General features: G+C 41.3%; 1 protein-coding gene across 2 annotated transcripts in view; it reads right to left on the reverse strand.

The window, feature by feature from the left end:
• DNER (delta/notch like EGF repeat containing) overlaps positions 1-21,983 on the reverse strand; it is a 367,845-nt gene that overhangs the window by 111,096 nt on the left and 234,766 nt on the right. The window contains exon 7 of one of the 2 annotated variants that reach the window (XM_045367826.2): positions 10,339-10,452. The exons of the other annotated variant lie outside the window; for it this stretch is intronic. Coding sequence (XP_045223761.2) covers positions 10,339-10,452 — 114 coding nt within the window. The remainder of the gene's footprint in view (positions 1-10,338; positions 10,453-21,983) is intronic. 2 annotated transcript variants of the gene reach the window in all.

The raw sequence follows: 21,983 nt of genomic DNA on the forward strand, positions 1-21,983 counted from the left end.
AAAATTTCACTTTAGCTTCCCCCATTGTTGTGGTCTAAAGAGGGGTGTGTGTGAGGAGATAATTCCGCTGCAAGAAAAAATGAAAATTATATTTACTACTAGTGTATTTATATTTCTATTATAAAGGATCTTTGCTGCATTTAAGAACCACGATATAGTATGAACGTTCTGTGTTTAGCATGGAGAAGTAAGCTTTTAATAAACAGATCCTCCCACAAACAGCTGTTAAATTGGACAAGAAAAATAATAAAAATAAAAAGCAAAAAACTTCCTCAAGGCTCTGAAAAGTGAACCAAAGCAGGCAGGTTTTGGAAGGGAGTCAAAATACAGAGGCAGCAGCCAGCATGAGGTCAGTTTCGCATTTAGGGGGTTCACACGGCCGGCCGGCTGCCACAGTTATGACAATGGCACAGGGAGATGAGACGACAGCACTGAACCTGCCATTTCAGTCCAGAGGGACCCAGGAAGGGAAACGCCTTTGCAAACTTATAACTGAGGAAATTATGACAGTGAAAGAAATCAGACCTAACCAACTCCATCTTGCTTCTAACCTTTAAGCTATCCTTGTTCATTCCCAGGCATAGGCCAAGCTATAGGAAGGAATTCAGTTCATGGTTTGACTCTGAAATAAAATCGATAATAGCCCTTTCCCAAAAAGACCCCTTCTTGCCTGGGGATCAGTCTGCCTTTGCAGTGCTAACAAATTAGCTACAAGATTAGAAATTACATTTTAGGGGGTCATGAAGCCTCTGGCTCCAAGAGTCCGAACCTCCCCAAATTGCTCTTGGGGATAACATCACTACTGTAAAACAAGATCAGTGCTTGAGATATTCTGCAGCCCCTACACTTGATGGATCAGCTGACACCACCCAGACCGGTAATCTGGTTCAACCAGTTCTGCCATCCCACCCAGGAACAGAAGACAGCAAGAAAAACTCACTTTGACCCCCTATGATTCCATCTCCAACCTGGCCAGTCAGCACTCCCCACTTCCCAAGCCCCTATCCGCCAAATTATCTTTAAAAACTCTGATCCCCAAAATATCAGGGATACTGAATTGAGTGTTAATAAAACTCCTGTCTCCCACACAGTAATTACTCTGTGTGAATTACTCTTTCTCCATTGCAATTCCCCTGTCTTGATAAGTCAGCTCTGTCTGGGCAGTGGGCAGGGTGAACCCACTGGGCAGCCTGGAGAAGGCACACCACGAGGAGGGAGGGAGGGTTCTGGGCAGGGAGACAGACAAAGAAGGGGCCCCCAATTCTGAATATGAACTCTCCCAGAGTCTCTGGATGATCCTACGCCACCCTTAAACTGGGCACTGAAAGTAACCAAATGAGATGCCTGCATCCTGTGGGCAACATGAGTTTGCAATGAGTCTAGCCCGTAAGATTCGCACATTTACTTCCGTGAACATTGGTTCATCCATCTTTGTGATATGGGGAGTTTCCCCGTCTATAAAATGTTATTGCCAGAACAGTTTTGAGATATTTACTCATTCATTCATTCAACAAATGTCTTGTATGTTTCTACAAGCCAGATGCTTTAAGGGATATAGAAGTGTTTAGCATCCCTGTCCTCAACGAGCCCGGAGCCCCATGAGGGACAAAGCGTGTACCTCCAGGGAGCTACCACGTGAAGTAAAACTTGATCAGGGAGGAATTGGTGCAGCAGAAAGAACATGAACTTCAGGCTCAAACAAACCTGTTTAGAGCCGCAGGAATTATCTGTCAAATGGCATAATAATATCTATCTTGTACAGCTGTTGTGCTGATTAAATGGTGACATTTATTAATTACTTAATCTCTTCGAGGTACTGGTCTAAGCACTGCATATTCACAGCTCCATTAATCCTTATAATGACCCCTTTAGGTAGGCACTAATCCTACCCTCGCTCGATACATGGGGAAAATGAGGGGTCGAAAATTTAAGAAAATTGTTCAAGGTCACTAGGGAGTAAGTAATCAAACAGGTTCAAACTCAGCAAAGTCTACTCAAGCCTCAGCTGTTAACTGCTAAGTTATGCTGAATAATAATGTCAAAGTGCTGGCCGGGCGTGGTGGCTCACGCCTGTAATCCCAGCACTTTGGCAGGCCGAGGCGGACGGATCACCTGAGGTCAGGAGTTTGAGACCAGCCTGGCCAACATGGAGAAACCCCATCTCTACTAAAAATACAAAAAACAGCTGGGTGTGGTGGTGGGTGCCTGTAATCCCATCTACTCAGGAGGCTGAGGCAGGAGAATCACTTGAACCCAGGAGGCAGAGGTTGCAGTGAGCCAAGATCACGCCACTGCACTCCAGCCTGGGTGACAAAGTGAGACTCCATCTCAAGCAATAATAATGATGTCAAAGTGCCAAAGACAGTGCTTAACACATAGGAGGCACTCAACAAATGACAGATGGTATCAGTACTGTTACAGGTACTGCCGATGCTGTTGTTATTACTGTGAGGCTTAAGAAAGAAACCATCGTTGAAGTTCAAGACCTATGCCTGCAGTTTTAAAATGTTGTAAGAATGCTAAATAATTGTCACGTACAGATCTGGACACACGCCTCTAGAAATAAAAATTTATGTTTATCTCTTAGGTATATCCTATTTCTTTTTTAGAAGAAAACCATCAAGGTATCACTATTTAAGTATTCAGTCGTTCATCAAACTGTAACTTCTGACTGCCCTCTGCCAGCGCTAAAGTGGGCGTCAGAACCATTTTCAAAGGGGAAAGAAAGCTAATGTGGAAAGAGGGTCCTGGTCATTCACTGAAAGTTAGTGCAGTCATTTTCCCCAGCGCTAATGAAAAAAAGCAGGCAACTAAAATTCCTTGCTGCATCTGCATTTTTATTTAAACAATCTCAGAGAAACTGTGCTATTTAAAAAAAAAAAAAAAGAGGAAAAAGAAAAATTAATTCAGTTTTAAAGCAAAATTAATGAGTGTGTACCAAACACAAAAATAAAATTTTGGACGGGCACGGTGGCTCACGCCTGTAATCCCAGTACTTTGGGAGGCCAAGCCGGGCAGATCACCTGAGGTCAGGAGTTCAAGACCAGCCTGGCCAAATGGTGAAACCCCGTCTCTACTAAAAATACAAAAATTAGACAGGTGTGGTGGTGGGAGCCTGTAATGCTAGCTACTTGGGAGGCTGAAGCAGGAGAATCACTTGAATCTGGGAAGTGGAGGTTACAGTGAGCCCAGATCGTGCCATTGGACTCCAGCCTGGGCAACAAGAGTGAAACGCTGTTTCAAAAATAAAATAAAATAAAATAAAATAAAGTTTTACTCACACTTAATAAATCTTAATGCCCTGCTTTGATTCTAAAAGGTGAAACTATATACTACTTCAAGGATCTCAGCTGCTATGATTCGTAAATGAAGTGGTGATTTAGGGATAATGCCAAATTTCGAAAGAACAAGAACAGCATTTATTCAGGACTGTTAATTTTATGAGGGTATGTTACACGTTTCTTACGTAAATACATGCAGTTTCGTATGGTCCTAAGAGAGTGCTTTCACCAAGATTATACATGTTAGGATGCTGGGAAAAAAAAAAAAAAAAAACTAAATCCCAAAACTATAACACTCCTAAATCCTGACTGGGTAACAAGCCCAGTTTTTGAACAATACACATTATCTGAGAGGCAACTTTTATGACATGTCTTGCTATTGTCTGCAAATCCCTTTAAGATGAAAAGCATTACCACTGAAATTTGAGTTCAACAAAAGGATTTACATAGCTAGGTTACCCAAGGCTATAAAATGGAAAAAAAAAAAAAAAAAAAAAAGTTTGGTAAACCCTTGGAGCTTGTTGCAGTGGAATTTAACCTACAGGACCTGTGGGCCAGCATAAAGATTTAGACCCCAGACATTCCCTAGTCACTTAGAGGTTATGAAGCTTTTCTCTATAAACATGACTTGAAACATCATGGATTTATTGACTTAGGAAGCAGCTTTTAAACTGATATATCTGAATTAAAGACTTTTAAGAACAGAGTCCCTTAAAGGTAGTAGTCAACCTCCATCCTTTTTACCAAAGGAAACAAAGGGTGGAAGAGATAAAATTATGTGACTTACCCAAGGTTAGATGACTAATTAATAACAATCATCATAATAGCTAACATTTACTCAGCACCTACTATTTGCAAAGCACAGTGCTAAGGGCTTTCCCCATCCTTCACACGTACTTTAAAAACGTATACTAGTGTTACTCCATTTTATAAATTAAAACATGAGCCTCAAAGAAGCCAAGACCTTGTCAAAAGAGGTAGGTCCGGATTTCAAACCTAAGTAGTGTGACCCCAAACCACACGCACAACCACTCCACTCTACTGCCTCGTCACGGGGCCTGGACTCAAATCTCCTGACCTCCAGGCCAGAGAGAGACACCAACTCTCCATCCTTGGCTATGACAGTTTCCAGATTATAAGATCGTTGATGTCTGATAGCAAAATCCAACATTGCAATCTAATAGTTACAGGACTGGAAGATGTGAGTCCTCTCTCTCGTAATACTTGACTTCATAATTACAGGGTAAGAGCAGTTCATACAAAATCTATGTATTCCATAATCATATCCATAGGAATAGTGTGAGAAAATATCTTTAATGTTTTTAAAATGCATTGGATGAAATGATATGTTTTCAAAATAGTGCATGAAACCCCATATTCTCACTTTGGTCTCTGATTGCCATATGCCTTCCATAATAGGTAGGTGCTAGGAAGGTGGTTCCATTTGACCAGGTGTGCTCTCCAGGAGGGGATGGTCATGCTGCAGAGCCAATGGATGTCCTTTATTGCTGGAGGCTTTCATCACTATTGACTTCTTCTTATTCTTTATTAATTTATGGGTATTCTATTCAAATTCCCAGTGGAGGGGAGATGGAATTAAGATACCGATAATGGCTAGACAGTAGTATTCAGACTGTATTTATACATGTATCTAAATATATTCATATATTTAAATATATGTATTTAAATACCAATATGCAGTAATCCTAAGTATATATAATTAGACAACTTCAGAATTAAAATGCATTTAGTTTAAAACTTAAGGATTTCAAAGTTCTAAACCAAATACAAACACAATAAATTCTTTTTTTTTTTAATTTATTTATTATTATTATACTTTAAGTTGTAGGGTACATGTGCATAACGTGCAGGTTTGTTACATATGTATACTTGTGCCATGTTGGTGTGCTGCACCCATCAACTTGTCATTTACATCAGGTATAACTCCCAATGCAATCCCTCCCCCCTCCCCCCTCCCCATGATAGGCCCCGGTGTGTGATGTTCCCCTTCCTGAGTCCAAGTGATCTCATTGTTCAGTTCCCACCTATGAGTGAGAACATGCGGTGTTTGGTTTTCTGTTCTTGTGATGGTTTGCTAAGAATGATGGTTTCCAGCTGCATCCATGTCCCTACAAAGGACACAAACTCATCCTTTTTGATGGCTGCATAGTATTCCAATGTGTATATGTGCCACATTTTCTTAATCCAGTCTGTCACTGATGGACATTTGGGTTGATTCCAAGTCTTTGCTATTGTGAATAGTGCCGCAATAAACATACGTGTGCATGTGTCTTTATAGCAGCATAATTTATAATCCTTTGGGTATATACCCAGTAATGGGATGGCTGGGTCATATGGTACATCTAGTTCTAGATCCTTGAGGAATCGCCATACTGTTTTCCATAATGGTTGAACTAGTTTACAATCCCACCAACAGTGTAAAAGTGTTCCTATTTCTCCACATCCTCTCCAGCACCTGTTGTTTCCTGACTTTTTAATGATCGCCATTCTAACTGGTGTGAGATGGTATCTCATTGTGGTTTTGATTTGCATTTCTCTGATGGCCAGTGATGATGAGCATTTTTTCATGCAAACACAATAAATTCTTAAGCAGTAATGCCAGGTTCTAAGTGCTTATCTTTGTCATTGCTGTTATTCAATTAGGTGGATATTAGAAAACATTCACGATGTTTCACTTTTATCTCTTATCATCCCCACTGTAACCAGAATCCGAAGCTACACTTTCCCAACATGAACCTAGTAAAAGCTCAGCAGAAATTCAGGAGAAATACAGAAACTGTTGATGAAGGATAGAAATCTCCGCGTAGAAGGGCAGACATGTCCTGAAGGAGCGCAGCTGTGAAGGTGACTGCAGCTGGCTGTCGGGCTGCCGGATTTGGAACTTTGGGAAGGAGCAGGAGTCACAGAGACAGTACCCAGGAAGGATGCTCAACCTCTACGGGCCTGCCCAGGTCAGATGGAAAAAGGTCCCTTGAAGGAAACAAGATGGAGATGAAAAGGACGGAAAAGAGAAAGGATGCGGATGTGTGCTGTTGAGAGATCTATCCAGAGGGAAAACCCAGTTTTAACAGCTTTCCGGCCTGGGAGGAATTGTTACAAAAGGACTTCACTTGCTTACCAAAAATAACAACTTCTCACTCTTTCCAGATTTAAGAAAGCAAACAGCAGAGGCATTGAGAAGTTTTCTTTGTGTGCCTTTTACTTATGATGATGGTTACGAAGATAATCTTTAAAAAAACATAATGGGATTTCCTTTAAAGAATATATTCAGAGATGGGATAGGACAGTAGTTGGGAGCACTGGAGCTGATTTCTGGGTTGGGTTTCCATTTATGGCTATGTAACCTCAGGCAAGTTATTGATCCTCTTGTGTCTCAGTTTTCTAATGTGTTAAATGGAAATATTAACAGTGTGTGCTTCCTAGCACAACAGTGAGAATCAAATTAGTTAGCAGACATAGTGAGTGATATCTAAATGTTGACTTCTATTATTAAATTATTTACCAAATATTAATCCCTCCTGCTAACATAAAACACAATCCGTAGGAAAGATGTTGGAATTAGGTATGGCAACAAGATGAATAAAATACATTTCCTTTCCTCAAAGAATGACACAGGGAAGCAGGGCAGACAAAATCAATAAAAACCTACAATGGAGAAACTGAAAAGGAGGCAGGCAAGGATGAGGGCTGGCTCTGAACCCCAGGACGTTCTGTGAATTTGAGGCTCTGCTCACACTAGCTCTCGGCATGTCTGATGTGAGAAACATCCTGGAGACACGGGCTCTTTTTATTTTTTATTTTCTTTTTGAGACAGAATCTTGCTCTGTCACCCACGCTGGAGTACAGTGGCACTATCTCAGCTCACTGCAACTTTTGCCTCCCGGTTTGAAGCAATTCTTGTGCCTCAGCCTCAGAGTAGCTGGGATTACAGGAGTGCACCACCACGCCTGGCTAAATTTTGTATTTTTAATAGAGACGGGGTTTCACCATATTGGCCAGGCCGGTCTCAAACTCCTGGCCTGGAGTGATCTGCCCACCTCAGTCTCCCAAAGTGCTGGGATTACACGCATAAGCCACCACACCTGCTGACACAGGCTCTTTTTAAAGTGCAAAGTGTTCTATAAATATGAGTTAATGCCAATTCACAAAAGCAAGCACTGTAAGGATTGGCCAGTGAGAGAGGCTGTTTAAAAAATGCCAGTCACCAGGTATGAGCTCCTGCTAAGAGGCTGCCACACATTCCAGCAAATTCTTCGAAACTCTAATGAAAGCCTGCTTTTCCCTGCTCAGTCTTCAATGAAGATAAACCTTTGAATAAAAGTCTTCATAATGGAAAACTCATCTTCATCTTGTCAGTTCCAGAGACTCGCATTTTCTCTAGGCTTTATCTAGGCAGCGTGGAGGGGCTGGTGCGCCACTGCATGAAGGAGAAGGGTTCCCAGATCGGCATCCAGGGTTTAAATTACTCCCTGAAGGCCCATGTCTCTGTGTTTAGATGAGCCCAGGCTTCTTCTGGACGCACAGAGCCACAGCCTAGCTAACATCTCCATGTGACTATCATGAGGGTCTCTCACAAGGGTTCCAACATAGAACACTTCTCCATTTTTCTGTTTCTCCATGAGCGGCACAACCCACTGCAAAGCCCCAGATTCGCTGCTTCACCCTCCCTCACCTTCTACCACCTTGCTCCTTCTCAGGCCTCCTCCATTTTCTTTCCAAAGTTCTTCCAAATCCATCTGCCTCTCTTTTTCAAATTCTACCCTTCCATTCCTAGCAGCCTATATCTATTTCTTGGACTTCTACAACTGTCCCGAAACTTTTCTCCTTATTCTCACTCTTGTCTCTCCCTAATTTATGTTCAACATTGTTCCAGAATGAAAAGTTCAAATTCCCCTGCTTATCAATGGATTAATAGGTATCATTATTAGGAAAACAATAGTGATGAAACAGCTACTGCGTATTCAGCACTTAGCCAGGCACTGTGCTAGGCACTTTATCTGTCTCACCTCATTTAATCCTTCCACTGATCCCAGAACATAGACACAATCATCACCCTATTTTACAGATTAAAATCACCAAGATGCAGGGAGGTATAAAACCACATGCACATGGGAAAAAGCTGGTAAGTAAATAGTGGAGCTGGCCTTCAAACCTCCCCCTCCGACTCCCTCCCTCTAGGATGAAGATGAAAGGCCTCGCGGGGCTCACCCAGCCCTGCAAGCCTTGCCCTGCCTGCTTCCACCTGCTATCACCATGATTCTTCTCATCCTCTTAGCTTAGTCATGCCCTCAGCTGTGCCATCTCCTCCCTCTCCTCTCTTAGGGTCTTTGTACATGGGAGTCTCTCCCGGCTCTCCAAGGCCAGGCACATCCCTTCCGTGCATCTTCAAGGCACCTATTCCTGCATGTGACGACATACTTACCTGTATGTGCACTATTGGAGGGGCCATCTCAGCCTTCCTTAGCATGATATCCTAGCTCCTAGCACGGTGCCTGGTATACATGAAGTGCTCAGCAAAACATTAACAACTAGGAAATTGTAGTATGAGTGCAAGCAAAATTCCTAGCTTTTAGTTCAAGGGCCATTGTTTATTACTAGTGTGACTTTGTGCCAATTACCCCCATCCGAACTTCCAGAGGCCTGATTGTAACTTTCAGGTAACAATCCCAGCAATAATAAGAAAGCATGTTGGAGTTCTTAAAAGCACTTGCACAAAGATTCCATTCAGTCCCAGAATGACCCTGAAGGCTGCCCTGGACTAAACACTAAACGGCAAGGCCTTCGGTCAGAGTTAAGTGACAACTGACGAATCGAGGGTGTGACAGAGCTTTAAGAACTGCAAAGTGCTCTATGTGAGCGAAGACTGGTGCTGCTTGCTCAGTCATCAGCCTTCAGCAATGTTTCCAGGGTTTCACATTTGTTTAAGGGAGCTGAGCCTGCACTGCAAAATAAGGAGAGGGTGAAGAGCAGGGCTCGCCAAACACATTTAACTCATCGCCAGCACACAGTGAGACAGTGGGATGGCCGGGTAGGCCACAGGCATCTCACCCCAGCCCCGACTCTGGCCCCTGCTCTGCCCAAGTGAGCAGGAAGACAAGAACCTGCCCTTCTTTAGTTGATGTTCACTTCTCCGAAATACTAGATTATGAGGTACTGCCCATCACAGGGGCAGCTCCTGGAGAGCCCAAGCCCTTAGGTTATCTGGGAAGCCAGTGGCCTCTTACCAACACCCTCCTGTACCACCGCCCACCTCCTGTCTCTCAGCCTTGGGTAGTCTAAGGTAATTGTGAACACAGAGAGGCATCCTTAGGCACTCAGGCTCTACACCTAATCTCTGCAGATGTGACTCTATGTAGCTTTCAATGTTACTTCTGCGGATCAGAAGCTTACATACTGGTTCTAAAAAACAATCTAATGTCATGTTATTCTTACAAAATTAACAATTTAAAATAATCCCTTCCATAACATCCCTGAAAGCAGAAATGGGAACAAGCCTTCCTCAAATTACAAAACAATCTTGTGAACACCAGCTTGAGGGCTGTGAGTATCTGCCTGCTTCTTCAGGTAAAACCATGCCAGCGGTAAAGCTGCTTTTTAAAATAAAAGTAGCCCTAACGATGTGGTTATTCAGGTGAGTTGAATTTTCTAAGACATTATGAAGCTGATTTAAAAGCAGAAGTAGATGAACTTTATGTTGAATTTTTCAATGTAAACTCGTATCAAAAATGAAACAAAATAGAACTCTTAAGTAAATTGTCACCATGAGAAAGAGATTTTATTTTATCATAGCTATTCATTTTCAATGTATAAATAAAATCACAGAAAGTCCTAGATTATGTCTAATATTCAAATAATTTTCAAGCTATGCTAGCTTAGAGCTAAAAAGGGGGACTACCTTCTATGTTTTATAAATCAAACAAAACAGGAAGTTCTCTGGCGTCGAGTTTTGCAGAAACAAAGTATAAGGCTGATCAAATTCGCTTATAATTGAAAAAGAAAAACAAAAGTTCTTTCTGGAGTAATAAATAGTAACTACCTTCTGGACACTGGCAGGTGAATCCACTGAGACTGGAAATGCACGTTGCTCCATTTCTGCATGGGTCTAGGATGCAGTAATCAATCTTGGACTGGCAAAGCTCTCCAGTATAACCTGAGTAAAACAAAATGTACATTTTATAAAATAAGCTATTCCAGATCTACCATGAGCCACTCTAGGAATTGATGGATTCAACTGGTACCTGCCCAATGAAGGCAGCGGCAGCCTTCAGCTAAGCTGCTCCTAGATCTCTTTTTACAAACGATGGTAGTTTAGAAATAATCATAGCAGTTTAGAATCATCGTTCAAAAATCATTTACTCTGCAAAAATCCCTATTGAAAGGAGACCACATGTCTTCAGCATTAGGTCTGTGTTTCATCTTGAAATACCAGTCAGAACCTTCAGAAGCTGAGACTGAATGTCACGTTGATAGCTTCCTTCTGACATAGGAATTTGCGGTGTTCAGCTTGATCTGACTGAGATAATACCACATTCCCTAGGCCATCACAATGCCTACATAAAAAGCATCAGGAAAATGTCTAGGTATTAGCAGTTTTCATGTATAATATTTTGGAGCTAGAATAACCCACCTGTGTTAATTCTGTACCCTCTCCCCCCACTTTCAAGATAAAGAGATTGAGGCACACAGAACACTAAGCACATTAATATATTTTATTAATACTTATTTAATTCACAAATCCAACTAAATTCTCTGTGAAACAAGGCTCTCATGGTGATTTTGTTGGACTGTAAAATAACTACATGCATGTGGTGAGGAAATAAGGACGTAAATCTATTGGAACACCTGTGCAGTCAAAAAGCTTTAAATACATTCCAGAATTTTGTTTATTAATTTTAAAAACAAATCCCCTGGAAAGAAAAGTTTAAAAACTAAAATGCTAATAAATTTCTCATCATAAAGTGGAACACGGTAAAGAAAGCTTGGAAAATTTAAGACATTAAACAGAAAAAGAAAAAAATGTGCCCTTGGTTATGTTATTTGAGTGACAGGACCATCAGTACTGTAGAGATAACTCCTATCAAAAATTTTTAGTCATAGATATTTTCCACACAATCATGATCATACTGTAACACTTTATTTATTTCTAGGATAGTTTCAACTACATAAAAACTTGTCTTTCTGAATTATTAGTTTTGAAAGACTGCCATTAGCACTTGAATCTGAGATTTACAAAAAAAAAAAAGATCCAGTGATATTAGAAAAGAGATGATTCACCTGACCTTCAATTACCTGCCGAATAGATTGTAAATTACAGACTGGGAATGGGGAGGCATTCATTTGCAATCCTACTCACAGGCACTCAAGCAGTGTAGGAGATTCTAGCTAATTCATGGTATGAGAAGACGAGTAAGACAAGCGCATGAACTAAAAATCCAAACACCAGGAAAAAAGGCTATTTCAAAATTCCAGAACAGATTAAATAAAAGCTGTAAATTCAAAATAAGGGAGAGTGAATTGTTTCTAAGAGGAATGCTGCGAATAACTTTTTGGCTGAAAATAATAGCCAAAACTTACAAAAGATCACTTATTTTTATTCATACATTAATTAATATTAATAATGTATCCACAAATTAATACATATCCATACTCATGTAACCTTATGAGGTTAGCGTTATTAGAATCACCTTGTTTTTTTTTTACTTCAACTTTTATTTTAAGTTCCAGGGTACCTGTGCAGGATGCGCAGGTTTGTTACATAGGCAAACGTGTGCCATGGTGGTTTGCTGCACAGATCAACCCATCGCCTAGGAATTAAGCCCAGCATTCCTTAGCTGTTCTTCCTGATGCTTTCCTTCCTCAAACCCCCACTCCCAACAGGCCCCAGTATGCGTTGTTCTCCTCCATGTGTCCATGTGTTCTCATCATTCAGCTCCCACTTAAAAGTGAGAACATGTGGTGTTTGGTTTTCTGTTCCTGTGTCAGTTGAGAATAATGGTTTCCAGCTCCGTCCATGTCCCTACAAAGGACATGATCGCATTTCTTTTTATGGCTGCACAGTATTCAGTGGAGAATCACCCCATTTAACAAATGAGGAAATCGAGGATTATGAAGGTTAAGTAATTTGCACACAGTCATACAGGGAGTCAGGGCCCTGTGTCCAAGCCCTTTCACCAGTATACCTAAGGTTACGCTTAAGGCACTATGCATCACCATCGTCAACAAACAGGTATTTAGTATGAAGGTAAAATAACAGAAAATAATGGCTAAGAAAACACACAGAAAGAGACACAGAGCTTGATACAAAAATGATCAATATTCAGCTCAGGTGTGGTAGCTCATGCCTGTAATTCCAACACTTTGGGAATTTGAAACAGGCAGATTACTTGAGGCCAGGAGTTCAAGACGAGCCTGGCCAGCATGGCAAAACCCTGTCTCTACCAAAAATACAAAAACTAGCCAGGTATGGTGGTACATGCATGAAATCCCAGCTATGGGGGACGCTGAGGCACGAGAGTCATTTGAACCCAGGAGGCAGAGGTAACAGTGAGCCGAGACTGTGCCACTGCACTCCAGCCTGGGCAACGGAGACAGACTTCATCTCAAAACAAAAAAAAAAAGTAAAATAATAAAATCCACAAATATAAATATTCATCTATAACTTATAGCCTATGTGTGGTTGGTTATGCTTAGGCTGGAGATGCCAAGAATTATTTTTTCAAATCCCTGGCTTCAAAGATTCTACAAAATGGCTAGAAAAGTAGAGTACATTTATGAAAAACGATAACCGATTACAAGTGGTAGCTTCTTAGAGGCAGGATGGCCTAAAGGATGTAGATGGCATCATGAATTCTATCCCTGGAAAGATGTCAGAATTGTGACTACAGGATCACACAAAACCACGACGCACAGCCAGCAGCCGGTTCGGTCTCAGATGTGAGAGATGTACATCCCCACAAGATAGAAAAAAATAGAAGAGTGCAGGACTCTGAACTTCAAAGTTCTTTCAATAAAATTTTAACAATCACTTCCTTTTTACTTTTTATCTAAGGATTTAAAACATACTTAAACATAGAGAGACAAGGTTATAAACCTCACATATCCATCACCCAGCTCCAACCATTATTAGCATTTTGTCTGTTTAATTTCATCTAATCTCCTCGTATTTTCCTAGGTTCCCCATGAGGGTATTTAAAATCAAATTTCATTTCACCTGTAAATATTTCAGTATGCATTTCTAGCAAAAGGAGCGTTTTTTAAAGATCACTTTTAATGGTGTCTTTAATTAATATTTCATTCCATTTACAAATTTAATTAAACACTTTAAAACATATTTATATATATATAATATCAACAATTTCCTTAAGAACCACAACTGTCTGATAATGTACAAATCTTTCCATGCACTTAATTCTTATAGATCTAATAAATTATAAGTGAGGTGAATCTTAAATGCTGTTAAGTGCCCCAATACTGTATGCAAGTTTGGTGAGATTTCAATCAAAGAGGCTAATTTACATTTTTAATTGTCATAAGAGCTTCGGGACCTCACTGGCATTTTGTAGGTAAAGATACTGAGGTCTTGCAGGACTTGAGAGGGTCTAATATATTAATAGAGTTGTCACATTCAAAATGCCAATAGTTCCCTCCAATGAGAAACAGTGGTCCATATTCAACATTTTGTCACTGCTTTTTTCCCCTGAGCTTCAAAGTCTTTATATTAAAGATTTTGAAAACACAGGAAACATGGAACTATGGAGAAAAAGATTACTTGCAATGCTCTAGGCCTGTAAAGTATGAGCATACTGACATGTCTATGGGTTCAGTATGAAGATGAAGAACACTAATGGAGGAGCATGGGTTGGGGAGTGGGAGGAAGCAGGGAGGCAGGGCTGAGATCATGGGATTACAGGACCACTGAGCATCCTCACCTGCAGGTGGCCAGTGCTACTGACAATAACCAGCTACGGATCTGCAAAGCTGATGAGGGTAGCATGATGCTCTACCCACCCCAGTCTGCCTGGAAAGGGAGGGGACCTTTGGCAGGACAGTTACTCAGTGCAGTGTTTCGCCAAGTAGATGTACGGACCATGATGGCAGGAGCTCAAGACCTAACAATCGTCCACACGAGACTCACCAAGAGGACCAGGTATTATTCTTGGCCTCCAGAGAGTTACTAGTTGGTAGTCCCAAGACTACTATCATCAACTGTATTACTCCCATTACAGTTGCATTACTAGGCAAGTGAAGACAGTTCTGGGAGACAAGAGGCAGAGGACAAGGAGCCAGAAGCATAACTCTCAAATACCAGCGAGTCACTCCTCAGATCCTCAGAGAGCAGAGGCTTCACTGAAGGTGTTGGACAAATCACTGGTATTAATATACATGTAATACTCTGAACTGGATACCTAAGAGCTACACAAACCACCCTTCCTGTGTCCTTTGGTTTTTTATTTGATCTCATAATCAAGGAGTCAAAACTAAATGAGTGATTGGTAGAAATCTAAATGAAAAATACCATTAAAGTTTTGCCTGGGTTTTCTTTCTTCCATCCTGCTAAAAGTCAATGTGTTCTCTGGGGACTAAAGTAACCATGCCAACTGTGAATAATATTTCCTTATGCCACTAAAGCAATGACAGCCACCCAGAGGACCTTGTAGAAGATATGCAAGCAAGATCGATGGTATTGATGCCGCAGACAGGAAAGGTAATACACAGTGGCCATTCTGTATGTGTAACGGAAGAATTTGCTCTAGCATGCACACACAACAGGCATTTCAGCCCTGGAAACCTATGCCAGAGCTCCCAAGTAGAAGGTGGGCAAGACATGGAGAAAAACCCATGTAAAGGCACAAAAGAGTGCAGAAAAGGTGTGAATGTCATTGACACTTGACTAAAAATGCACGACAATGATAAACTCCCTCGTTTTGATTTCCAAATGACAAAAGTCTATACCTAACTATGGAGGCAAGTATCAGCAATTGTTTTTCTTTCCTCTAGCTAGTGGTACTCCCTCTAAGCCCCCGTGGCCAGACCACAAGCATTCATGAACCACCTGCCAAGTTATTGTCACAACCACACAATACCTTTCACATTGTCTAGTCCCATTTAAACCTCACCACTTCTCACCAGGACTCCAGCAATGTTTGCCCAGTCCCTGTCTTCACTGCTGCCACGCTTGCTTTCTTTCAATCCATTCTCCACATAGGAATAGCCAGAGAGATCTTTTTAAGATATAATTCATATCCTATTACTCCTTACTTAAAACCCTCCAGTGGCTTCCCAAAAGGTTTGGAATAAAACCCAAACACTTTACCCAGGGCCTAAAAGATACTGCATGGTGTGGCCCCTGCCCCCTCATCTTGGCCCACTCCTGCCACCGACCACCGTGCTGCAGCCACCCAGGCTTCACTCTATTCCGAATCTCGCCAAGCTCCTGCTCACAGGCATTAGTACTCTTTTCATGCTGTGGCCTCAGGACCAGAAAGAATCATGAGATGGATGCAGGATTCAACAGAAGCAGTTATACTCCTGCCCTGCAAAGAGAAGTGGGGCACAGATTTAAAATTGTTCTGCGATGGAGAAATTACTGAAGAAAGTTAGCAATAAACTTTTGGGGGTGGAAAGGAGAGGACTAGGGGAGGTGTAGTGGAATTTGATCTGTAAAATCAGGAAATAAAGATTGGAGAGTTTAGAAATAAATTGCACAACAGAGTGGAAGACCTAAGAGAAGGGCATCAAAGCATTAAAGTCATCTCTAGAACTAGGTAGGGAGACATGAACATATCTTAAGAAAGCTACTAAGAAATGTGCAAAAACCAACTAAGGAGGGAAGGAAAATAGCTATAACCTTAGTGCGAGTGACCAATAAAATCAGAACAATTAAACAATGATGTCTCTGGAACTCAGGGGCTGTGGGTTTTGAAATCAAGCCCATTGATGAGTATGAGCTTGGAGTCTCCTGTTGGATGGCAATAATAGGGAGAGGTGGCCTATGTGTGCTCATCTCACTGACATGAGAAGAATCACCCTGGATGCCCAGGACTCCTGAGACAGCCAAAAACCTCCCTCCCAGAAACAACCTGAGTCCTCTGAGTGCCAACTGCAATTCATTTGGGTCAAGAACCACAGTTAGCTTAGGATAATGAAGCTCTTCCATTAGTGGTATGAGTCTTCCAACTGCAAGAAGAGATAGAGCCAAGTATGGAGATGATGATACGAGGATGTGGATCAAGCCCATGGTTCTGCCACTTCGTGTCTGGTTTAAGCTAATCTGTGCCTATTGGTATTCAAAGAATGTGTGATGATTGAGAAAAATGTGGTGTGTGAGAGAATCTATCACACTTACGATTCTAATTAAAATGTTTAGCTGAGTAATTGGTTTTTGACTGATGAATTTAAGTTGAAAGATAAGATTAAGTCAGAACCCATTGGGATGTTGAACAGAGCTTGAGAATCATTATAGTGTTTAAGTTTACTTCTCACAAGGGAACACATACAAAAGATAATTTCAATAGTCTTCTGTGTACCCAAAGGGCATTCTGGGACGCCAGAAACCTCATCCCTGGACCCTGGGGTCACACTGCAGGGCTGTTTCCTCTGACTCTGCAGCCTTCTGTGCCCACCCTCTTTCATTAGTTAACTCTAAGCTCAGAAGTCACTTGCTCAGACCTCAGGCTTTTTGTCCTTGTTTGTTCTAAAACTTCGCTCTTATTTCTACTTGAAACACACACACATACTTGTTACCTCCCCACCCAGAAGGTGACCCATGGGAGCAGGGCTGCATCCCTGGAGGCCCCTGTTGTACCCCCAGGGCTCCTGTGTGCTCATCACAGTATACTTATCACTACCTACAATGATTTTCTTAATTGGTTTCCTTCCGAGAACATAAATTCCCTGAGAATCAGGACTTTCTCTGCCTTGTTCACCTCCGGACCCTCCAAACTTAAACATTTCCTGATACAATTATTTGTTGAAGGAGTGAATCTACTTGCTTAAATTTTTTGTCCCGAAATCAACTATATCTTTCAACTTAGGTTTAGCCTCTCCCTAAGCAATAATATCGAGAACAGCCTGGATAGAATGTGCTAGCTGCTCATTTTCCTCATGCACATTAAAATACATGCAGAGCTATTAAAGTAAAAACGTTGTTATCTCAAATATCTGCCATCAAAAATCACCTTGGTGCCATCATGGTCTGTACATCTAACTTGGGAAACACCGCAATGAGCAACTGTCCTGCTAAAGGGCCCCTCCCTTTCCAGGCAGACTGAGATCAGTGGAGCATCATGCTCCCCTCTTCTGAACTTCAATCGTGCTTCTCCAGCTAGCATCCAACACCTCCAACAGGTCTCTGCAACACGGCAAATCAACAAGGCTGAAGCAGAACTCTTCATTTTGTCGTCGTTCAGGAGCCCATATCCAGACTTAATTCCTTAGGTCAGTGGTTCTTGACTGGGGTGATTCTTTCCCCAGACGTCATTGGTAATGTCAGGAGACTTTATTTATGGTCATACCTCTGAAGGGGTGACTGGCATCTAGTAGGAAAAGCCAGGGATGCTGCTGAACATTCTCCAATACACAAGACAGTCTCCTACCACAAAGAATTCTCCAGGGCAAAATGTCCTGAACACCAAGGTTGAGAAGTCCTGGTTTGGGTCAATGGAACCTTAGTCCTTCAGACTATTAACCTTCGTTTTGGTTTCAGAGCCTCTTATCTTCCCTTAAACAGAAACCACTCCTTTACAAAGCAGAGAAATAGCACCTTCAGAATATTTTTTAAAAATCAGCATTCTTAGGAATATTTAGAATCCCTAGCAAATTCAAGGCCATTGTAAAATACATTGACTCAAAACCCCAAGAACCTAAGGAATTTATAATTGGGATATTTTATGAATAAGTAAAATAATTCATTTAAAAACAGATGACTATTGAAAATACTGACCTCTCCTTTTAAGGAATTGCATAGATTTCATCGTTTCTTTGAAGAACACTGAAGTATAACAAAGATAGAAGACAAGTTGTGACTCAGGGTATATGGTAAGGAGGCCCTTTGAGGACATATGTCACAGCTGGGAAAGCTCTCAACTCAGGCTTCGTGCTTTTAAAGGGTCTGACCATGAGCAATGATGTTAGGTGAAATACAGTCCCGGACATAGGAAGCAAAGCCTGGCAGGGAGTAAATTCTTAAAAAGGCAAAAGGCAGAAAGGGACAAGACACGTGGAGGAAATGCATCCATTAGTGGGCATTCACAGATTACATTTGGTCTAATATGGGCTTAGAGTGTTTGATTTTATACTATTTTATATTTAAGTATAAAATATAATTTAAAATGTATTCATATCTAGAGAGAGAAGAATGGCTAAGTTTCCCTGTGAATCTCAGAACAGCATACCATCTGAGTGGTATCTTTTGATTTCCAACATAACAAAAATTCCCCCCACCAACCCATATGTTATTATCTACTCCACCTGTACCCTTCAAATGAGAAAACCTTCCGGAGGTCAATGGCACATTACATGAGGTGTAAGGGAAGTTAGCTAAATGAGTCAGATTACGAAGAACAAGGGCGATCAACCAGTCGTGAGTATTTTTTTTAAACATTCTCCTTCCTTGCACATTTGTTTTTGTGTATGATGTTTACTTCATGATTTCTCTATTGAAATAAAAAAATATTTTTCTGTGTTGCTTTGGCTCTCTGAGGCAGAGTCTAATTGTTTCTTCGGAGAGCTGTTCTGAGGGCCCCCATGGTGGGAATTGCAGTGAGAGCTATTTTTAACGCCCCCGGTCTTTTAATAGTCTGGCCTGTGCAGTGAGGTGAGGCTGCTGGATTTGGACCGAATGCTGATGCTACCAAGAGAACCCACCAGTCTCAGCTCTCACCCTGGGGGGAACTGAGCAGCCAGTATCAGGGTCTCAGCCATGGCTCCCGAGACGCAGTGCCTAATATTAGCACACAGCGGCAAGAAATAAACAGTGGGAATAAATAGTGTACCATCAAGATGTTCAGTCTCAGAGGCATCCTATTTTAAAGTCGGAAGGCAGAAATTATTGCACAGAAAAAAACTAGTAAGATTCGCTGGCAGGAGAAAGACAAACACATCTGGACAAACACAAACAGGATTTAAAAACCAAAGGCAAATAAAGGGAGATATATGAAGCCCATCTATGAACGACAATAAGTAAAATATAATTAAAATTGGAATATGCAAAAAAAAAAAAAAAAAAAGCTTGACAGAAAGCCGACATTCAGCAGAATTAGAAAAATTAATCTCAACGTTGGGGAAAAAAGTAACCACATCTAACAAGTAAATAGACAAGAGGCACAGTGGGAAGGACAGTGGCTTGGGGAGTGGAAGGTCTGAGATACAACAATCAGCTGAGTGAGCTCATCAAGGGGTTGACTTTGACCTTCATTTCCCTCATGGAGGAAATAAAGATAATGACTATAATGACTTCAAGCAGGTACCATTCTATGGAGTGTACCCTTTAATCCACAAGAGGCTGCACTGTGCTTGGCACATCCCAGTGGCTCAATATTTTTTGAGTGAATGAGGAATTTATGGATTTTAAAATGACAAAGCAACATGCCAGTATTTTGGAATCTCTCAGTTTTTATACAGGCAAGTTAGAACAGTGGTTCTCAAAATGTGTCTCCCAGATCAGCAGCATCAGCACTGCCTGGGAACTCGTTACAAATGCAAATTGATCATCATTGTCCCAGATTTCTGACACAGAAACTCTGGGGCTGGGGCCTGGCAACTGAGGTTTAAGAAGTCCTACAGGTGATGCTAATACAAGGTACATGCTAAAGTTTGAGAACCATCATCTGGAAAATTAGGAGGAAGCAGTCTTTTAACATCAAATATTAATATTATTCATTTGTGAATTACACATATAACCCAAATTACAGAGGATAAAAATTAGAGGCCAATGGGTGAAAGTCAAATATTATCTGACATCAAAAAGCCTTTAGTGATTGCACTGTTGACATGGTTTTCTTCTTTTTATGAGTGGGAGTTCTTGGGCTCGATTATTGCAACTGTCATTTCCTTCTTTACACATCTACTTCCCTATTCTTTAAGGGCAGATATTGATTACTTCTGTGCCAGCCTCTAGCACAGAGCCAGGGACACTATAAATACTCATTATATAGTAAACTAATAACTGTATAAGCACCATGCATCACTCTCTGTAATATAATTCCTTTTATTCAATTTCTGTAGCTCTCAAATAATACAGTGCAATATTGATACAGGCCAGCTATATCTTTTAATCTGGTGATTCCAAAGGTGATGATAATTCAATACTTTGAATTCAATAACTCAAAGGGGAAGATATTTCATTAAGTATGCCCTGATGATTACTCCTGAGAAGTTGAAATCGAAAGAAAGAAAATATTAGATTAATTAAGATGTTATGCCATGAGACAGACAAGTCAAGGGATTGACTTAAACTACATATAAATATATACAACTACATTTATTAGTTGAGTTCTAAGTTTTTGTAGTAAATCAAACTCTAGAGAAGGTATTCATTCACTCTTCAGAAAGAATTTTTGTGAGTGAAAATTCACATTTGGGGAATCTAAAAGAAGTTCAGGAACAGTTCCTACCTTCAGGGAGCTTGGGCTCCAGATGAGGAGATAAGACACATTCCCATGAAACAGCATGCTGAGTAAATGAGCAGGAGAATGGTCCCAGGGCAGACACATGTGCATGGCAGTGCCCAGGCTGGCCTCACTGATGTGCTGGGGAAACAAGGCAGGGCTAGGGCCCCCAATTCACCAAAGAGTTGGGGGTCACTGACATGGCATCTTCAAAGGTTCCTGCACAGAGAGTACCAGCCTGGTAAAGATGTGTTGTATATTGATCTCTTCCTAGTTCCACTCACTGCCATTTCGGGGGACTTAAGATCTCTCCTCCCTTCTCCCTGGGAGCAGGTGTTCTTGTCTGGACGAAATGAGGGAACTCCAAGAGGGATGTCTGGGATGGGGAGTGGGCAATGCCCTTGCAGAAGAAATCAGAAGAATGAAAGCTCCAATCCTTCTCAACTTTCCTCCTCTTACTAGTGTTTAGAGGCTACAAAGAAGTGGTGGGATGGCTTACTGATTCTGTGCCAGTGTGTGTGGATGTGTGTGTGGGGATAGAAGTTTGTGTATGCATGTCTGCATGGATGTGTGCACTGTGTGTATATTACATTTATATATGTGTGTACATGTGTTTTATGTTTGTGTATGTGTGTTGTGTGCATATGTGTGCATGTGTTGCCTATGCATGTGTATGAGTGCACATGTGTGTTGTGTGTGCATTTGTGTGTTCTCGTATGTTTTCTTTTACAAGGTCAAGATCATCATTGCATTTCATAGATAAGAGAACTTGGGCTCAGACGAGCTAAGTAGAGTTGGTGAGTGGCTCAGCCTGAAATTCAACCCAGGACTGCAGACTCCAACCCCACCTCCCTTTCTTTCCTCATATATGTTCTTTCTTCCCTTTTGATGAAGCTCATTGGAAAAGACCGTGAGGGCCAACCAAGGCCAACCCTGAGGCCAGACACAGTGGGCAGGAAGTGGCCCACTCAGGCCTGGCTTTCCTGTGCCCTTTGCTCCAATCTGGGTCCCCAGAGCAGGAGATGCAGAAAGAGCTGAAGCCGAATCTCTGGCCAAGAAAGTGGTGACTGGGCTC

This window comes from Macaca fascicularis, chromosome 12 (genome assembly GCF_037993035.2).
Source record: "Macaca fascicularis isolate 582-1 chromosome 12, T2T-MFA8v1.1".
NCBI classification, from domain to species: domain Eukaryota; kingdom Metazoa; phylum Chordata; class Mammalia; order Primates; family Cercopithecidae; genus Macaca; species Macaca fascicularis.